The sequence below is a fragment of the Chrysochloris asiatica genome, unplaced genomic scaffold (genome assembly GCF_000296735.1).
Source record: "Chrysochloris asiatica unplaced genomic scaffold, ChrAsi1.0 scaffold00079, whole genome shotgun sequence".
Lineage (NCBI taxonomy): Eukaryota > Metazoa > Chordata > Mammalia > Afrosoricida > Chrysochloridae > Chrysochloris > Chrysochloris asiatica.
The window spans coordinates 7,925,786-7,945,947 of record NW_006408597.1 but is presented as its reverse complement, the minus strand read 5'-3'; the positions used below and the strand labels follow the sequence as shown (position 1 = coordinate 7,945,947).

Genomic DNA, 20,162 nt, shown 5'->3' with positions numbered 1-20,162 from the left:
TGTTTTTAGAGGAGGTAATATGGATATGAATTGATATACTTAGCCAATCTGGTTTTTGTTTTTATTCCTATAAAGTTAAAAGATTAAAAACAATGTTTATTACTATTAACTGTAGTTTTCATCAAGTGTGGCTATAGCTTAATATGGCTGTATGCTTGCAGTACAGTATTTTAAGCTAGAGGACATTTCTCCACCTGGACTGATAAAAGTGGATCCTTGTTGTTGCTGTTAGTGCTGTTGAGTCAGTTCCAACTCATAGCTACTCTGTATAGTTTCCACGAAACAGCTGGTGAGTTTGAACCGCTGACTTTGTGATTCAAACCAGCCTGTGGTGGTGTTGTTGTTGTTAGGTGCCAATGAGTCGGTACCGACCTTCCCAAATCTGAAATCCTTCTCCAGTGACTGGTCCCTCCTGACAATATGTCTGAAGTATGAGAGATGACATTTGTCCATCTTGGCCTCCAAGGAGCACTCTGGCTGCACTTCTTTCAAAACTGATCTATTGGTTCTTTAGGCAGCCCATGGCACTTTCAATATTCTCCTCCCAACACTCCAGCTTTCGTATGCACATGAGGTTATTGAAAATACCATGGCTTGGATCAGGCACACCTTAGTCCTCAAGCTGACATTTTTGCTCTTCAACACTTTAAAAATGTCTTGGGCAGCAGATTTGCCTAATCCAATACCTTGTTTGATTTTTTGACTGCTGCTTCCATAAGTGTTGATCCAAGAAGAATGAAGTTCTTGACAACTTCAACCACCCTTGTAATCCAGTACTTTATCCTACAGTGCCACACCAGGACACTGGACCCTCAGAATCCTATTCTGAATAGAAGCAGACCTCATATGTAGCAAGTTCCCAGTTTAGTCTTAAAACGTGGTTTAGTCTTACTCATTTGACCACAAACTGTAGCATAGTGTTTTCAGTTGAATGTGTGATTCTAACTAATGTTTGGGAAATTGTTATAGTAACATTGAAAAATCTTTTTTAATTCTAGGTATCTGTATTATAATGACAGTAGTCATAGAAAACAGGCACAGCTCCATTTTGGCATATTGTTCATTGGTTACCTAAACTTCTTCTTGATGTGTTGTTGAGATTTTTATTGAGGATGTAAGTAATGTAATATGTTGTAGTTTTTTAAATAGCAAAATATAAATGATTTGCAGATAGAAAATAAGTAAAAGTGGTGTTTTCTGAAGGAGAAGGACATTTTCACTAAAAACAGGACAATGTAGTTTATCTTTTTGTTCCAGTATCATGCATTACTTTTACTTAAAATTACCACCATAAAGGCTTCAGTAGAAGAAAGATAATATAGAAAACTGGCTCCTGTTTCCCGCCTTTCTCTTTTATTCAATGATCACAAATTGTAATGTTCAAATCCTTCAGAATAATTTCAGTACATTTTATGTTTCAAACTATCTTCTAGAAATTATATCTGGGTAAGTTTTATTGTGTTTTGGTTAGAGCAAAATATCTGTAACTATGAAACATGTTGGAAATTTTCTTAATGAAGTTGGATTATCTTATTACTTGAAGAATAATTTTATAATAGAATTCTTCAATGTAGATTCACAAAGTTTTGAATTGAGTTTCAGAACAGTGATTGAAATTCCATGCCCTTGCAGTATTACTCGTGTTTGATGTTTGAAAAATGTCAACAGATTACCAGTCACTCATCCATCCAGTTTTTCATTTCTTCCTTCAAGTAGCTTTGCTTTGCTTTGCTTCACTATTCATGTCAGTGACTGTCATCCCAATATATGCTTTCTCCTTTGTGACAGTACTGACTGCAGTTTCCTCTTACTGAGGTTATGATTGTCAGGAATAGGCAAACTATGAGACGTGATTGTGGAAGCAGAAAGGCATTCTGACTTTGTACATCAGCACTGTCCAGTGATACAGTTTCCTGGGATAATGGAAATGTTCCTTATTTATACTGTCCACTGTGGTAGCCACTAGCCACATGTGATTATTAAGCACTTGAAATGTGGCTACTGCATCCGAGGAACTGACTTTTGTATTTCATTTAAATTTTATTTGTCATACGTGGTGGTGGTGGTCAGTTCCAACTCACAGTGACTATATAGGGTTTGGGTTTCTGAGAGTGACCAGTGGGTTTGACTGCAAGTCTTTTGGTTACTAGTCCAGTGCTTGTGGCTACATATTGGACTGCACAGTTCTAGATGACCAGACTTAATCAGCATCGTTTGTTTCTGCAGGTCAATACAGGTCATAACTTTTACATATGTGAGTAACAACTTTTTTTTTTAACATATGTAAGTAACAACTTTTTCAGATATAAGGGAATGTCCATATGTTTGAGAATGTTTCAGCACTAATTTGTTTTGTCTTTAATCATTTTAGATCATTAGGAAACACATTAGTTTTTATCAAATGGATGAAAATCATTTTATATTTTTTGTTAGAAATCCAAATTAGTCACTTGGTATGGTTTTATAAAATTTCATGCAATTCTGTAAAGCCTTTGTTGTGGTTTTCTCATGGTTGTAAACATGGCTTTGGTTTTGTACTTTACTGTGTCCGGATTAAGTTTCTCAATTTACCATTTTGCTGATTTGTGTTTCCTAATGCTGGAGGAGGTCAGTGCAGGGTCATAGAGTTGAATGAAGTTTGATTGCAAAGAACCTGACAGCTAAGATATATTTATGCTATCTTGAAATGAAATTTAACAAACTTGTGCAAACCAGCAGTGGTTTCATTTAATCCAAAATTACAGCACAGTATAGTGTGAGATAAACATTTTATCTTTGCATTACTCATTGGGATTGAAAACGAAGTGCAGCCATGCCTCACCATCCACCAGGAATTGGTTCCTGGACCCTAACCCCCCCAAACATACCAAAATCTGTGGATGTTCAAATTCCTTACATAAAATGAATTATTTGCATATATAATTTACGCACATCTGCCCGTATACTTTAAATCGTCTCTAATTGCTTATAATATGTGGTGGTGGTAGTGGTGGCTGTGTGCCGTGGAGTTGGAACCAACTCATAGTGACCCTTTACAGGGTTTCCAAGACTGAATCTTTACGGGAGCAGAACGCCTCATCTTTCTCCAGCGGAACCGCTGGTAGTTTCGAACTGCTGACCTTGCGGTTCACAGCCCGATTCGTAACCACTACGCTACCAGAGCTCCCATAAATGCTATCTATGTATGTAGAACTTTTGGCTCCATGTTAACCTTTGTGAGATTGCTGCCCCCATATCCTAATATTTTCGATCCTTCTGGGTCGAATCAGAGAAACTCATGATGTGGAGGGCCAGCTGTACTGTTTGTTGCTTTTAGTAGCACCGTTGAGTTGTTGTTGTTGGTGGTGTTAAGTGCCGTTGAGTCTGTTCTGACCCATAGTGATCCTGAACAGGGTTTCCTAGGCTGTAAATCTTTACGGGAGCAGAAAGCCTCATCTTTCTCCCACACAGCAGCAGGTAGTTTCAAACTGCTGACCTTGAGGTTTGCAGCCCGATTTGTAACCACTACGCTACCAGAGCTCCTTAGCACCATTAAGTAAAAACCACCAAATACTGTACTTTCAATATCTACTTAATTACAGATTTAATTGAGGAAATAGAGAAACATTGAGCTTAATGAATGATACTTTGAGGAAAAGATTAAAAGCAACACTGATCTTAAAATAAAATGATGAAGTCAGATAATCGATTAGAAACATTATTTTTAAGGAGATAATTATCTTTAAATAAATGACACCTTTGTGTCATTTAACAGCGATCTGCTAGGTTAACAGTGCCCATACAAAACCAGTTTAAATTAATTGAACAAGTTCCATTCACCTAGGAGGGTGGGAAGGCAAGGGAGAGAGACAGGCTCAGCTGCTATTTACATCTCTGACCTAGGCTCCTATTTGACCTAAGTCTGTCTTGATGCAGCAGCGCAGGCCAGCGAGGAGGTGGTGTCATTTCGCCGTGAACGCAGCACTTTTAGGCGCCAGGCAGTACGGCGCCGGCACAATGCAGGGAGTAACCCTACCCCTCCTACATTGCTCATCGGATCACCCCTAAGGTATGGTATTTTAAAATTCCACCAAGTTTAGCATGCATGTAACAGACCTTCTGATCTCTTCTGTGAATCCCAAGAAAGGCTTTGGGCTTTGTTTTTCTTTTTATCTTTCTGTTTCTCTTCTATATCTTTTAAGATCTTTAGGCTTTCTCTGCATGTGACCTTGAGCCTATTGCATTATGCATGCCTAAATGTTGCACTATCTAAACAAATGATCAGATTGGCTTAGCTGATTTAAAATTGCACAATTACTCTCTAGGACAGTTACAGAAATGTAGGTAGAGGACTTAGGTTAGCGTTTCATTTATTTTCTATTGCAGATGAATAATATTAGTGCAACATCTTTTCCCCAACATCTTTGCGGTGTTCAATAGAAACAAATCTGAGACTGGGTAGTGAACTTGTTGAGTATCAGATATATTTTATGTCTTAAAAATTAGTATCTCTTATAATTTCCAGGATTCAATAAATGATACGGAGCTAAAATATTTAATTCATTATAAAACTTGACAATTAGATCTATATGTTTGCTTGCACATTTATGTTGAATTCTCAAACCTTTAATAGTGTGTGGAGCAAAAGCATTTTTGTTTTCAATATTCCTCATCAAGAAAACCATCCTTTTATATAACACTGGGAATAATTTTTCATTAAATTTCACATTTTATTCTCACTTCCAACAAATGTGCATGCTTTGAATTGAAAATGGAAAATTTATTCCAAAAACCTTCTTTATTTTAAGAATACAGATATGAACATAAGTTCTTTACAGGTGCTTCATTAAGTACTGCAAATATTATACCATATACTTTTATCCACCTCTGTGTCTAAAAGCATCATTGCCCAAATGATTTTCCTGCCACATACTGGCATTTAGTGAAATAGTTGTTACAGCGTACGTGGTAGGTTTAAATAGAGAAACCCCTTCCATTGCTAAAACTTTGTTCTTGATAGTATGAAAATCCTATTTACTTAAATACTGCCTTTATTCTCCTGGGTTTTAAGACTTGATTATTTTTCGGAATGGATTTTGTTAAAACTTGCCTTTTATAGGTCAGCTTACCTTTTGTTGTTGTTGTTGTTAGGTGCCATCGAATTGGCACTGACTCATAGCGACCTTATGTACAGCTGAACGAAACACTGCCCAGTTCTGGGCCAACCTCACTATTGTTGCCACGCTTGAGCCCATTGATTCTGCCACTTTGCCAGTTCATCTCGCGGGGGGTCTTCCTCTTTTTCTCTGACCCTCCACCTTAGCAAACATGATATTATTCTCTACCTTTTGTTGTTGTTGTTAAGTACCATGGAGTCAGTTCTGACTCATAGTGACCCTGAACAGGGTTTCCGAGGCTGTAAATCACAGCCCGATTCATAACCACTACGCTACCAGAGCTCCTTCTACCTTTTGTAGAACTTGCCTAATTAACCCTGCAGTAAGGCATAGTTCTGTGAAAAGTTGTATAGATTAATTTAAATCATATTTAAAATAGAAAAATGGATGGCAATCAATAAAAGAAGATTTTAGTTTAGAAACCATTGTGTTTTATTTCTTCCTTTTCTTAACTTTGCTTTCTTTTCTTTCTGCTACTGAATTTGGAATGTAGACCAATATGCAGAAGAGGAGCTCAACATTTCATTTTACTTTTTCTGTTTTGTTTTTAACCTCTTCTTTTTGCCCCTTGGATAATACTTATATTCACGTCATCTTTGTTTTCCTACTTCATCCCATTTGATATTTCTGACCCTTTTAAATCATCTCTTTTCAGTCTTTAAAATCTTTTTTTCCGTTTCTACAAATGAAACTGCTGGATTCTCCCTGAACAAGTGTAGACAAATTAGCTTTTTTGTCTTCCTGGTGTAATATTAAAGGAGTCATGTTTTGCTGTAGCTGCTGACATAGGACTTCTCCATTTTTTCCTGTGGTCTTAAATATAGCACCATTCAAACAAGGTTATGGTATGACACTTGTAAAGAGTTCAAATTACAACTTTTGGAAAATAATCTTCCTGTAGTTAAAATGCCATTTTTGTTGAGGCTCTAGGAATATTTCCAGTACAGAGGTTGCATGCATTTTAAATGAGCTGGCCTCATCATGGGTCAGATAAATTTAGCTGTGAGTTTATTAAAATCATCTTTTGTAATTGCAGTGATAATCAGTGAAAGTATATTGGTATTTCTCAGTATGAGTTACAGAACAATAATCTCATTTTAAAGATTGGACGGAAAACTCGTTTGCCAAAGTAAATGGAATGGATGTGGGAATACTTTCATTTTAATTACTTATCTAAATTCTGGTAAAATCTAAATTTAAACTTTATTGATTGACTTAAGTAATTTGTGATTTCTTGAGTCTCTTTTACATTTTGGTAACATACTTATTTTCAAAGATTGGGAATCACCGATTTCTTCACAAAGATAACTGGCATGTCTTTTATAATGTTTGTTTAAAGTATCTTGTTTCAAAGTTATTTTGGAAAGTTGTTTTTTTTTTTTTAAATTAGTCTGGCAGCTAGTTCTTCCCAGTTGCTAAAGATTAAAACAAAGATGAATAATTAAAATTTTCATAATACTAATATTGATAGTCATAATTATAGTTCTGTATTTACCTAAATTTAACTATCTAAATTTAATCTACCTAAACGTAACCAGAATGCTGGTTAATGAACTGGATGGGAAAAAATTACCAGTGCATTTTGATGAAAAGGAAAATACTTTTAGTGTATTCTGAGATTAATATTCTTAAATATCAGATTGAACTATCTGTGTTAAACAAAGTCAGAGTAGTAACTGAGTACTTGATTAGGTAATCTATAGAATTGTTGTGTGTTGTTTAGGAATAAATGCATCAAGTCATTGCTCATGTACTATATTCAAGAGAACCTTATTGAAGCTGGAGATCCATAGGAATACTGAGGTCATATTCTTAGTGTTTACATGTTATTTGGGTAGTGTATAAAACAATATAAGTCAAATGCTAAACAAGTATTAGAGAGAAAAGAAATATCAAGGCAAATATATATTTCTATCATTAAATTAGAAATATTAAGATTGCATGTCAACAGTGATATTGATAGCTGATAATTGTAGACCTAAATTTTACCTCCTTTTGCTGTGTTGTAAAGTAGTTGCTATCTTTTTTTCAAACTAGTAGTTTGGCATATAACTAATACTGCAAAAAAAATAATAATAATTCATGCCACGTAGTTCAAGGTGAAGTGTAACCGTCCAGGAATATGCTTTCTGCATAATGACAGGTTTTTGTTGTTGATTGATTAAAAATAGGAAATTTTCTCTGTTTGCTGGAATTCTTACCTTTTGTGGAGAAGACTGATCCAGGTTTAATTCCTGGCTAGTGCACCTCAAGCAGAGCCACCTTTCTTCTCTCCTCATTGGAGGCTTGCATGTTACTGTGATACTCAATAGGTTCAGTGGAGCTTCCAGGCTGAGACAGACTGAGAAAAAAATGCTTGACAATCCACTTCCCAAAAATCAGCCAATGGAAACCCACCCTATGGATCACAGGATCCCAACCCATTGTGTATGGAACCACTGTTATATGACTAGCCTTAATTTTTAAAATTCATGATATTGACATTCACAGCCATGGAGACTGGCTAATTTCTTGATCCTGAAGTTGATTTTAATATATTACCTAATTTGCAAATCTTTTTGTGTATTTGGGTATATAGTGTGCATCTCTAGTTTTGAGATTAGGAAGTATGGTGGCTCCAGCTGATAAGCACTGGACCATAAGGTCTGTAGTTCACTAGCTGTTCCACAAGAGGAAGATGTGGCTTTCTGCTTCCACAAAGATTTAAAGCCTTGGAATCTCTATACTGGGTCTCTGTGAGTCGCAACTGACTTAACAGCACTTAACAACAATAACAAATGTTTAAGATTAGTATATTTTGAAATATCTTTTCTTAAAATACATCTAGCTGCCAAATAGCATCTTTGTTTATGACTTGCATGAAAATAATTGATACAAAATTTGTTGAGTATATACTTACGTATATAAAATCTATAAAATTCTGCAATCATGAATCTGAAGGGATACAGTAATTGAACTATTTAAACTTTTTTTTTTTTTCTCACCATTCCTTCTTTGTGAAATCTGTTCATTTTGGTGGCGACGTTTGTGAAGTTACAGCCTTATATATTTATGTAAGATACAAATGCATTTGGTTATATTAGTTCCTAAGATCATCTCTGATTTATGTGTACTGGGCAAAACTGTAGTCTAAAGAAGTTAAAAAATGAGTATTTTTATAGCTATGGCTTAAAAAAATGCTAGGAAGAACTGACCAGTAAACATTTAACAAATATAATTTGTTACTTGTATTTCTGTGTTTTACTTAGCATGTATACTTTTCAGTGGTCTAAAAGCAGTCTGAAAAATAGATGTCCCAGGCAGCATTGTTTCTATGTTGGCAGAAATGTACTGTAATCTGCATTGTCCAATATGGTAGCCACTGGCTACTAGTCAAAGGAGCATAAGTGATTACAAGTCGGGCTGTGAACCTCAAGTTCAGCATTTAAAAACTACCAGCCATTCCATGTGAGAAAAATGAGGCTTTCTACTCCCATAAAGATTTACAGCCTCGGAAAACCCTATGCAGGGTAGCTATAAATTGGAACCGACTCCGCAGCACACCACCATCAGCTAGTTACTGCCCACTATGGTAGCTATTCGCTACTGCTCAGTATGGTAGCACTTGAAGTATAGTTACTATGATTGAGGAACTAAAATTTTAAATAATTTAAATGGCCTTATGTGGCTACAGTGATAGGCAGTACAATTCCAGAGTATATTTTATCGCCACAACCCCAGGCTTAACCAATATGTACAGTATTTCCTCTCTTCCCTTTTATTTCATGGTTATTTCAAATTATACTTCTCTTCTCAGTCTACAGTACATGAACCATTCTTGTATAGTCATCAGAGAAACCAACCCTCTGCATAGAGTTGATTAAAAAGACATTGAAATTCTTGAAAATGATAAAAGTTACGAAATGAGGCTGCCCTAACTATAGTCTTTCTTTTGAGAAGTCTAGGAATGTTAGTAACAGGCTTGAGGCTTGTTCACAGTAAATGCTGAATTTCATTGAATATCATGTAGAGAATGATAAAATAATTATACTCAAAATGCTTTCATGAATTGCATCAGTCTGTGTACATAAGGATCGCTATGAGTCGGTATTGACTCGATGACACCTAACAACAACAGATTTGGATAATACTATACCAAGAACATTAATGTTCATAGTGTTTAAAAATATATAAATACATAAAAAGATTTAACAATATAGTTTTATAATTTTAGAGAATTTATATATTCTGTAAGTAGTTTTGAATAAATGCATCTATCATTGTAAAATGAGTATTTAGCTTTTTTTCTAAAATTAAAGAAAAACTCCCAAGGGAAATCACTAGTTTACAAATTATTTTTAAGATTTGCTAATATGGTGGGTTCTTGTTAATGAGACAAGATGTGTGGATTGGGAAAAGGAAATACAGTTTGTTTAGGGAACATAATTACTGTTAATTAGCATCTTGTACATAATTCCTGTGGCCTTACTTCAGAACTATGTTGCCTTCTCATACATAACACTATAGACATTTCTACTTCTGCTGGATAAGCATCTCATTTGGCTTAGTTCTGCTTGTTATTCTGCTTCTCTTGCCCTACTTTGTAATTTTTGTTTGTTTCAGAATTTGAATCTTCCTTGCATTTTATAAAGATTCTTTGGTTTTCAACTACATAGAAACTTGGTTGTGAGACCAATTCTAGAATTATTATTCCACGGTTGTAAAGAAAAGTGCATTTTTAATTAATAGAATGTATGTATTAGGGACCTGGAGGCTTTCTACTCCCGTAAAGATTTACACCCTCGGAAACCCTGTACAGGGTCACTATGGGTCGGAACCGACTCGACGGCACTTAACAACAACAACAACAATACATCACATGCATGGAAAGTGTTTATAGTGCTCATTCTGTTGATCACTATGAATCATATTTATAGGGATCAGAATTAATTAAGCCAACAGCTTAATCTCTGTGGTTTATAAAGCTTGTTGGCTCTTTCTTAGGTTATGCTGAAAAAGTTTCGTTTTGAAATCAGTTTTCTATATTGACTTCATTCTAGCTATTGTTTTCTCTCTTCTTCCCTGTAATGTCTCCCCAATCCCTGTTTTTTCCTAGCCTTCAAGATGGTCACCAAGGCCAGCAGTCCACAGCCCAAGTCCAACTCCAGTCCCGTCCCCCTTCCCAGGCTGCTGTGCTCACTGCTAGTGCCTCCTTGCTGGTGAGAAATGGGAGTGTCCACTTAGAAGCATCACATGACAGTGCTTCTGCTGTAGGCGGCAGCAGTTTGCACGATGAACTTGGTATGCAGGCGTTATGTAATAATCTTGGTGATAACAAAACATTGATATAGCAGATAGTGGGTAATGATTGTATTTTTGTCTTCAGGTAGCTTCATTTTTGGAACTGTGCATAAGATCACTTTTTATAGCATTTGTCCTGTGTGTAAGGAATCTCTGCTTTTTGCCTTTTCCGTTCCATGTTTCATTTGAGCATGCCTATCACTGATAAGTGCATAAAAGTGTTGGTGTTCATGTTGTAGTGTTGCACAGTTCTGTTATTCCCAAAGAGGGAAATGTTGATTTAAAAAACAAAAAATGAGTTTCAGTAAACCTTAATTTCTTTATCAATATGCTGTTAGAAAAGGAAACATACTTTCTAATCATCTTTGATTATTGAATTTTTCTTTCAGTATTCTGTATTCCATAATCAGTGCCCATCATCTGAAATAGGATTTATTACAATTTTATATGTCGCACCCTGTGGACTATATGATTTAATACTGATATCAAATAACTTTATGAAGCTTACTTTTTCCTGTTAATTAACCTACAAATATACATACAAGTTATTGAGTAGTAAGTAGATAAGCACTGAACCACAAGGTAGGTGTGAACTGCAAGGTCAGCAGTCCAAACTCACCATGTATTCCTGGGAAACCCTTTATAGGTCACTGTGAGTTAGAACTGACTTGCTGGCACTTAACATTAACAAATACCCAGAAGGAGGAGTATAGTTTAAAGTCTCAGTAATATCTATCTACTCAAATATCTGCCTGTTTAAGGACAGTATTTTAAACTACTGGGTTTCTGCTTCTCTGTACAATCCGACTTTTGTGTGTTTGGAATGCATGCTAATAATTTAAGTTAGTATGAGGAAGAAAATCTTCAAAAATAGGAATTTAGGTGCATTTCACTGTTTCATAATCTTATTTTATTCATGTTATTACCTGCCTTTTATTAAGAAAGATAATAGTCTAGTAGGTTGCTTTGGCTAGAAAGATATGTGGTGTCAGGTACCCAAACTAGGTATAATAAAATTTCATGTTATCTACTCATTTGGGGGCCATGGTGGTAGAGTGGTTAAGTGCTCAGTTGCTACTGAAAGGTTGGCGATCGCACCCACCAGTTGTTCTGCAGGAGAAATATGTGGCAGTCGGCTTCCATAAAGTTTTACAAAGTCTTAGAAATCCTATAAATTCTACTCTGTCCTATGGGGTTGCTGTAACTTAGATTTATGGCAGTGGATTTTATTATTATTATTTTTTTAGGGGATCTCTATTTTTAGGGGATCTCTATTCGTTGACATTCTTACCATTGCTTAAAACTTAAAAATACTTAGTCTATCACAGAGAGGTATTGGTAAATATGTACCTATGCATATTGCTGAAAATGTTAAGTTTTGCCAATCTTACACATATTAAAATGATTAAGATATTTGTAACATTGGTATGTATAATGATATCTTTAAAAAACAGAAGCCAGTGAAACGTTGTAATTTTAAATCTAGAATGCTTTTGGATTTTTGATTTGGAGAGACAGGGTAGTCTGTGTGAAGAGGTTGCTTGAGAGAGAGTTGAGAGTAAGTTAGACTTAATTTAGTTACCTGCTTTGTCTCAAAACAATGATGCGTTTTAGTTGCAAATATATTCAGTCAAGTATTGTTGTTGTTGTTATGTGCCCTGGAGTCGGTTCCGACTCATAGCGACCCTGTACAGGGTATCTGAGGCTGTAAATCTTTACGGGAGCAGAAAGCCTCATCTTTCTCCCGCGACACAGCTGGTAGTTTCGAACTGCTGACCTTGCGGTTAGCAGCCCAATTCGTAACCACTGCGCTACCAGAGCTCAAGTATTAGTATCTTTATATGAATGTCTCTCTCCACTTAATCCAGTTCTGTGAACATCATTGTCCATCACCATTGTCCAGTAAGAGGGAAGGCTTCATTTTGATCTTTTTTGAATAGGGAATTTTTTTTGAATAGGGAGTTTTGTTGATGTTGTTATTAAGTGCCATTGAGTTGGTCCCAACTCAAAGCGATCCTGTATAGGGTTTCCAAGATGTGGCTGGTGAATTTGAACCACCAACCTTGCAGTTCAAACCAACCTTGAGGTCCAGTGCTTAAGCTCCGGTGCCATACCAGGACTTTTGTTAGATCCAGCATAAAATGAAACAAGAAATGTTTTTCCTTTATGAAGATAACTGCGCTCAAAAAACTTGCTACTCAGAAAACTCCAAACTGGTTGCCATTGTTTGGACTCCTAGTGTCCCTAAGTAGGGTATCCGAGGCGGTAAATCTTGGCAAGAGCAGAAAGCCTCATGTTTCTCCTGCAGATAGTTTCAAACTGCTGACCTTGAGGTTAGCATTCCGACTCAGAACCGTTACACTACCAAACCTTTCATTGTAAAGTCTCATCCTGAAGCTGCATGTAGATTGTTGAAAATATATGCATATGAAGAAGAACGCCTCTTGTGATTGGAAGTGGTTTTAGCATCTGCTGCTGGGTGTTCAGGATATTTTGAAATTTGGATTTTATTGTTTGTGTTAATTGTCTTCTGATAGCTAGTTGTTTGCATGTGGTAGCTAAATGCTACCAAATTGAATGCTGAGTAATAATTTAGCACAGAACAGCTAATGGGAAATATATTCATGTACCTGTTGCATAGAGTATAAAGCTGTACCAAAAGTTTTCAGAATTATAGCAGAGTTTAAAGAAACTGGTAGAGTAACTGACACTTGTGAAACATTTCACTGGGATATATTACACATATTCTGTTGGAATTCTGTTACGTAGTGTAATTTTCTGAGTGATTTAATAAATGGCAGGGTGATTTATTGTGAATGAATTTAGATAGTATGTGCTTTTAAATATGTTAGTCACAAAATTATACAATGTATACAGATGATTCCTTCCTACCTTCCATATCTAGGTTCTTCAGTTAAGTATTTTTAACTGCATTTTTTATTTACATGTACAGATATATGCATTGCTATTGGTAAGTGCCATACAAATTGATTCAGATTCTTAACAACCCTGTATAGGGTTTCCAAGGAGCAGCTGGTGGGTTTGATCCACCAACTTTGTGGTTAGTAGTTCACTGCTTATTCTGCAATGCTACACAATATTCATAAATTTTCCTTTGGATTGAAGGAGACTTTCAGTTGGGTATTGCTTAATTTCAGGCACAGACAGATGCCATTAACATTCATTTCTTCATCTTTACTCGGTGTCGTACTAACGACCCATATCCATTTCCTATACTAAAACTTTGGGAATAAATATGTATTTCTCTGTTGCTTTTTAACTAGCATTTCAAGGTTATCAGATAATATTAAACATGGTAGAAGAACTTATTGAAGATGATGCTGTAAGAATTTTATTAGTAGCTTATTTATCAGAGTCAATTTTGCTTTCATCACCATTATACTTAGCAGTCATAATCAATTTGAAAAATGAATGAAAAGTAGAAAATTAATTAAAAGTAAAATTTAAAATATGGGTAAAAAATTTCGGTGGTTTTCTTTCTAATTTATCTTCATTTCCATGCAAATTTAGGAGTAAAGATTTAAATGACATTGAGAAATCAGTGTTGAAAATGAAATTTCTACCCAAGAATTTCTCAAAACTTTCAGTAAAATATGTTGTCCTTTTTTATGACGAACAAATCTTAAAGGCTACTTTTCTTTTGATCAGTCTTTTAATGGACTTGTTTATTCATACTTAATGCTGTTTCCTAAATTAAATTGTACTTATACTAAATTTAAAAAGTTGTGGCTTCATGCCTAGGTAAGTTACATGTTGTTAAGTGCCCTCGAGTCAGTTCCAACCCATAGTGACCCCAGAGCGACCCTTATAAGGTTTCCCAGGAGTGGCTGGTGAGTTTGAACTGTCAACCTTGTCTTTCAAAATGACCTTGAGGTTAAGTGCTTATCCTACAGCACCACACCAGGATTCCATTGTTGTTGTTGTTGTTAAGTACACTCAGTTCTGACCCATAGCTCCCCTGTATAGGGTTCCCAAGGAGTGGCTGGTGAGCTTGAAATGCCAACCTTGTGGCCATACTTTGCAGTCTAGCGCATTTACCCTCAGTGCCACACCAAGATTCCATGAGAGACTCTAAATTCAGAAAGATTTAAAACCTATTCTGTATCGAATAAACAAACCCCTTTCTGTAAAATGTGGCTGTCACCTCTCCATTTTTATGTTATCACAGCTTCCTTTTTAACTTAAGATCATTCATTTCATGCAATGATGAAATATGTCATTATAATTCATGATACTTTTAATATGTAACAAACAGTTCAAAGGAAATGTACTAGATGAGATGGCATAGGAAAATTGTGTGTGTGTGTTTTATGAGTATTTTGTGTATGAAATTAGTTTTTGGTTGATTTTTTAAATGTATTTTATATTTATAATTCTTCTAATAATGTGGTAGAATAAAGGTTCATATGCACAGATTTTAAAAATATTTTGTTACTAAGCAAAAGACTATACAGGTTTGATAAATCTAGTTATTTACTTAGCTCAACATCAGGTTATTTGTATCAGTCTGTTGTGTTGTTGTTTTTTTTTAACGTTTTTATTATGAACTCAGTGAAAGGCTACAGGGCAGATTATCAGTTTTACATTCAATAAATCATATTTTGTTTCATTACAATTATTACAGTACTCTCTTGTGTACCATCAGTCAACTGTATTTACTTCTATTCCTGTCTACCCCCCATTTTTTTTTTTACTATATAAAGATACAAAATAGAAAGTATATACCTGTTTAATTGTCCAAAGAGCTAACGTTACAAGCCAGCCTCCCACAGATACACACACAGGTTTTCTCATTCCATGTGCCTAGAATCCTCAGCTGCTCTAACTCTATACCTTCTCCTCTGTTGTTGCTTTTCTGGTTAGGATCCCATGCTCCACTCATTTCTGGTTAGGATCCCACGCTCTACTCATGTTCTTCCCTCTTACCTTTTGGGTCCTCTGTTCCTGCTATGGAAGATTAACTGTTCCGCCATTTTAGTTACATCTTCTACATTTACATTTGAGACCATCACAATTAGTCCTGATAACAGTTACATGTAATTGAATCGTAAAATTCTATCCCTACCCTCCCCCATTCCCTTCCACTAGCCCCATCTGGAAAAGTGGAAAACTGTTCAATGGGGATTCTACCTTAACCCCCTCATTCTGAAACTAAGTACACTCATAAATGCTTGTAAGCCAGCTACCCCATGCCTTTATAGCCCTCCATTTTTGATAGTCATTGTCTAAGTTGCCCATGCCTATCAACACAGTGACCAAAAGGAAATGGTTGATGTTCAGCCGTTTCAAGAGGTAGCAATGAGCCAATGATACTGAAGGAAGAAGTCCAAGGTGCATTGAAGGAATTGAGAACAAGGCTCCAGGAATTGATGGAATAAAAATTGAAATCTTTCAGGAAAGTGAGGCAGCACTGGAGGCACTCACTCATCTCTGCCAAGAAATATGGAAGAAAACTTTCTGGCTATCTGACTCGAAGAGATCTGTATTTGTGCCCATTCCAAAGAGAAGATACCCAAAGGAATGTGGAAATCATTGGACAATCTCTGATATCCCACGTGAGTAAAGTTTTATTGAAAGTAATATAGAAATGGTTGCAAGCATACATTGACAGAGAACTTCTGAAGTTCAAGACGGATTCAAAAGAGGACGTGCAATGAGGGATATCATTGCTGATGTCTGATGGATCTTGGCTGAAAGCAAAGAACACCAGAAAGATGTTTACCTGTGCTTTATTGACTATGCAAGGGCCTTCTATTGTGTGGATCATGACAAGCTGTGGACAACATTGCGAAGTATGAGTATTCCGGAACACTTAATTGTGCTCATGAGGAATCTGTACATAAACCAAGAGACAGTTGTTCAAACAGAACATGGGAACACTGAATGGTTTAAAAATAAGAAAGGTGTGTGACAAGGTTGTATTCTTTCACTATACTTATTCAAACTGTATGCTGAGCAAATAATCCAAGAAGCTGGTTTCTGTGAAGAAAAATATGGCATCAGGATTGGAGGAAGACTCATTCACAACCTGGGATATGCAGATGATACAACCTTGCTTGCTGAAAGTGAAGAGGACTTAAAATATTTACTGATGAAGATCAAAGAGCACCGCCTTCAGTATGGATTACATCTAAATGTAAAGAAAAGAAAAGTCCTCACCACTGGACCAATGCACAACATTCTTATCAATGGAGAAAAGAGTGAAGTTGTCAAGGACTTCATTCTTCTTGGATCAACCATCAACACTCTTTAAGAAATCAACCGATATATTGCATTAAGCAAATCTGCACAAGACCTTTTTAAAGTGTTGAAGAGCAAAGATGTAAGCTTGAGGACTAAGGTGCGCCTTACCCAAGCCAGGGTATTTTGAATAACTTCATATACATGTGAAAGCTGGACAGTGAATAAGGAAGACCGCAGAAAAATTGAAACTTTTGAGTTATGATGTTGGAGGAGAATATTGAAAGTGCCATGGGTTGCCCATAGAACCACCAGATCTGAGTTGAAAGAAGTGCAGCCAGAGTGCTCTTGGAGGCCAAGATGGCCAAACTTCATCCCTCATACTTTGGATATATTGTCAGGAGGGACCAGTCGCTGGAGGATATTATGTTTGGTAAGGTGGAGAGTCAGAGAAGAAGAGGAAGACCCCTAGCGAGATGGATTGGCCAATTGGCAACATCAGTGGGCTTAAGTGTGGCAACAATTGTGAAGTTGGCCCAGAAATGGGCAGCATTTCATTCTGTTGTACATAGGGTCACTATGAGGCGGTACCTACTCGATGGCACCTAACAACAACAAAACAACCCAGTGTACTGAGGAGGCTTACTTGAAACTTCATATGAAGATTCCTTCCCTTTTGGTTGGAATTTTGCATTAGTTCATCCATAAGTACAGGTCCAATTTGTCAAGTTGTAGCAATATATTTTCGTTTTCTGTATCAAACTTCTTTATCTTTTGGTTGAGTTCTGGTCAGCTAGCCATACAAGCTGTGTCAAGTGGGTAATAGCTACAAGTTTGCAAGTTCTTGCATGCTTCTCTCCACATCAGACCAGATGGCCTGACTCTCATCTCTAGCCTACAGTGGCTAAGTCATTGTCCATGGGCTCAGGAGTCCACATGCGTCTCTAAACTCCAGACCAGCCAGCCCTTCCACTTTTCTCTTTTATCTCAAGATCAACAGGTGCCCATGGAACATGGCCAGGCTAAACCCATGTCTTCATTATAGCACTTCCCCCAATCCCACTCACAAGTAGATCAGAGCAGTCACCAGCGATCATACAAGACTGCTGTGTTTGTATGAGTTTCTGTCTTAGAAAGGAGATTACCCTGATGGGCTGACTTTTCTGGCTTTGATGGCTCTATGGCACACAGCTTGCTAGCTATTCTAACAGCCAAACAGTCTGTTTTTTGTTGTTGTTGTTGTTGTTTTCCTGCTGGTTTTTCTTTCAAGAAACAGCTTTTGTTCTTGTAGCCATTCCAGGTTTGTCTGCATGTATTTTCAAGTGTGAATGTCCCACCTCAGAAAATTCTGGGTAGAGCACAGGATTCCATCTAAGGCTCTGTATTCCATGCAAGCTTAACAAGAAGCCTATTTCCCTGGGCAAGTTCTAATTCTTCTTTTAGCTAATCCAATCAGAGACTAAAGGCAGGCTTACAAGCTTTCTGTAATCATATTTCCCAATAGCCCTTCCTATCCCACTTAAATGTCTATTTCATAATAGAAGGCAGAGGAAAGCAATATCCACAAGACAACCAAGCACCTAACGTTATAAAGGAGGGGACTCCTTTACCCATTCTGACTATGTCTGGACCCCTGTATAACAGAACCCTGTTATTGAAAGGTTGTGTATACATCACTGTTTACCTCTATCCCATTTCGCCCCCTTATATACCTACCTAAGTCAACTCCTGTTTTACTTGTTCAGCTCTCCCCCTCCCCCTTCTTATATATCACCCTCCCCTTCCTTGGATATTACCCTCTCCGTCACCCAAGCTAACATGTGTCTAACCCCCTAACCCATGAATTACTGACCCCTCCCTCCCATCCCTGGTAACCACCAAAGACTTTTTCTTTTTAGATTGTAAATCTTTTCTCAAGCTTTAACAATAATGGTCTTATGTAATATTTGCCCTTTTATGACTGACTAATTTCTAATGTGTATGTACCAAAATTTGTTTATCCAGTCTTCCGTTGATGGTCACTTAGGCTGTTTCCATATTTTTGCTATTATTCATGCTACAATGAACATGAGTGTGCATATATCTACTTGTGTTCTGGCTCATATTTGTTTTGGATATATAAGGTATTTCTATTTCCAACTTCCTGAGGAAGTGCCGTACTGTTTTCCAGAGTGGTTGAATCGTTTTATAGTCCTGCCAGCAATATAGGTGGGTCCTAGTCTCACCGCTCTCTCAGAGTATTTTTTGTCCTCTGGTTTTTTAAGCTTCTCTGTTAATGCTGGTGTGAGATGATACCTCATTGTTTTGATTTGCATCTACCAATGGTTTTGATAGTGAATATTTCTAAATATGTTTGTTGGCTGCCTGAATGTCCTTGTTGGTAAAATGTCTGTTCATGTCCTGTGCCCATTTTAAAATTATGTTATTTGTCTTTTTCTTGTAGAGGTGTTGTAGTTTCCTATAGATTTGAGAGATTAGTTCCTTGTTTGATAGGTCATTGTAAAAAAAATTTCCCCAGTCTATGGTCTCCTGTTTTACTGTTTTGGTGAAATATTTTGATGCACATTAAGTTTCTAATGTTTAATATGTCCCAGTTCATCTGTTTTGTCCTCTATTTGTGTGGAGTTTTATTTGCCGTGTTTGATAGTCTATGTTTGATAAGCAGTAGAACCCTTAAATTTGTCCTTGTTTTTTCCATTGATAATCTTTAAAGTTCTGGGGTTTATATTTAGGTCTTTAATCCATATTGAGTTAGTATATGGTGAGAGATATGGGTCTTGTTTCATTCTTTTGCAAGTTGATTTCCAGTTTTGCCAGCACCATTTATTGAAGATACTATCTGTTCTGCATCCAGTGTGTTTTGACCCTTCATTAAAGATCTGTATGTGGATGGATAACTTCTGGGTTCTCACTTCTGTTCTTTTGATCTATGTATCTTTCATTGTATCAATAGCAGGCTGTTTTGACCACTATGGGCATGAAGTAAATTTTGAAATTGGGTAGTGAGAGGTCTCTGACTTTATTCTTCTTAAACAGTGCTTTGCTTATCCAAGGTGTCTTTAGCTTCCATAAAGAATGTGTGATCCTTTTTTCTATGTCTTTAAATACTGTTGGAATCTGGATTGGGATTGCATTATGTTTATAGATTACTTTGGGTGGGTCATTTGTTTCTCTGGTTAGTTTTATTCCTAAATATTTCATCCATTGGGTATTATAAATGGTATTGTTTTCTGAATTTCCTATTTAGACCTGTCTTTATTAGTATAATGGAATCCAACTGACTTTTTTAAATGTTGATCTTACACCCTGCCATTTTTCTGATCTCCACTGAGTTCCAATAATTTTTTTGCTGAGTCTTTCGGATTTTCTATATATTAGGATCATATCATCTGCAAAATGGGTTCTTCTTCTTTTCCAATTTTGTTGTTGTTGTTGTTGTCAGGTGCCATCGAGTTGGAACCAACTCATAGCAACTCCATGTACAGCAGAACGAAACAATGTCCGATCCTGGGCCAACCTCACTAC

At 36.5% G+C, this 20,162-nt stretch overlaps 1 protein-coding gene across 1 annotated transcript in view; it reads left to right on the top strand.

Moving 5' to 3' along the window:
- The window catches only part of PCNX (pecanex homolog (Drosophila)), a 324,383-nt gene that overhangs the window by 120,550 nt on the left and 183,671 nt on the right, over nt 1-20,162 (top strand). Inside the window, exons 7-8 of the mRNA XM_006865614.1 lie at nt 3,916-4,048; nt 10,252-10,436. Coding sequence (XP_006865676.1) covers nt 3,916-4,048; nt 10,252-10,436 — 318 coding nt within the window. The remainder of the gene's footprint in view (nt 1-3,915; nt 4,049-10,251; nt 10,437-20,162) is intronic.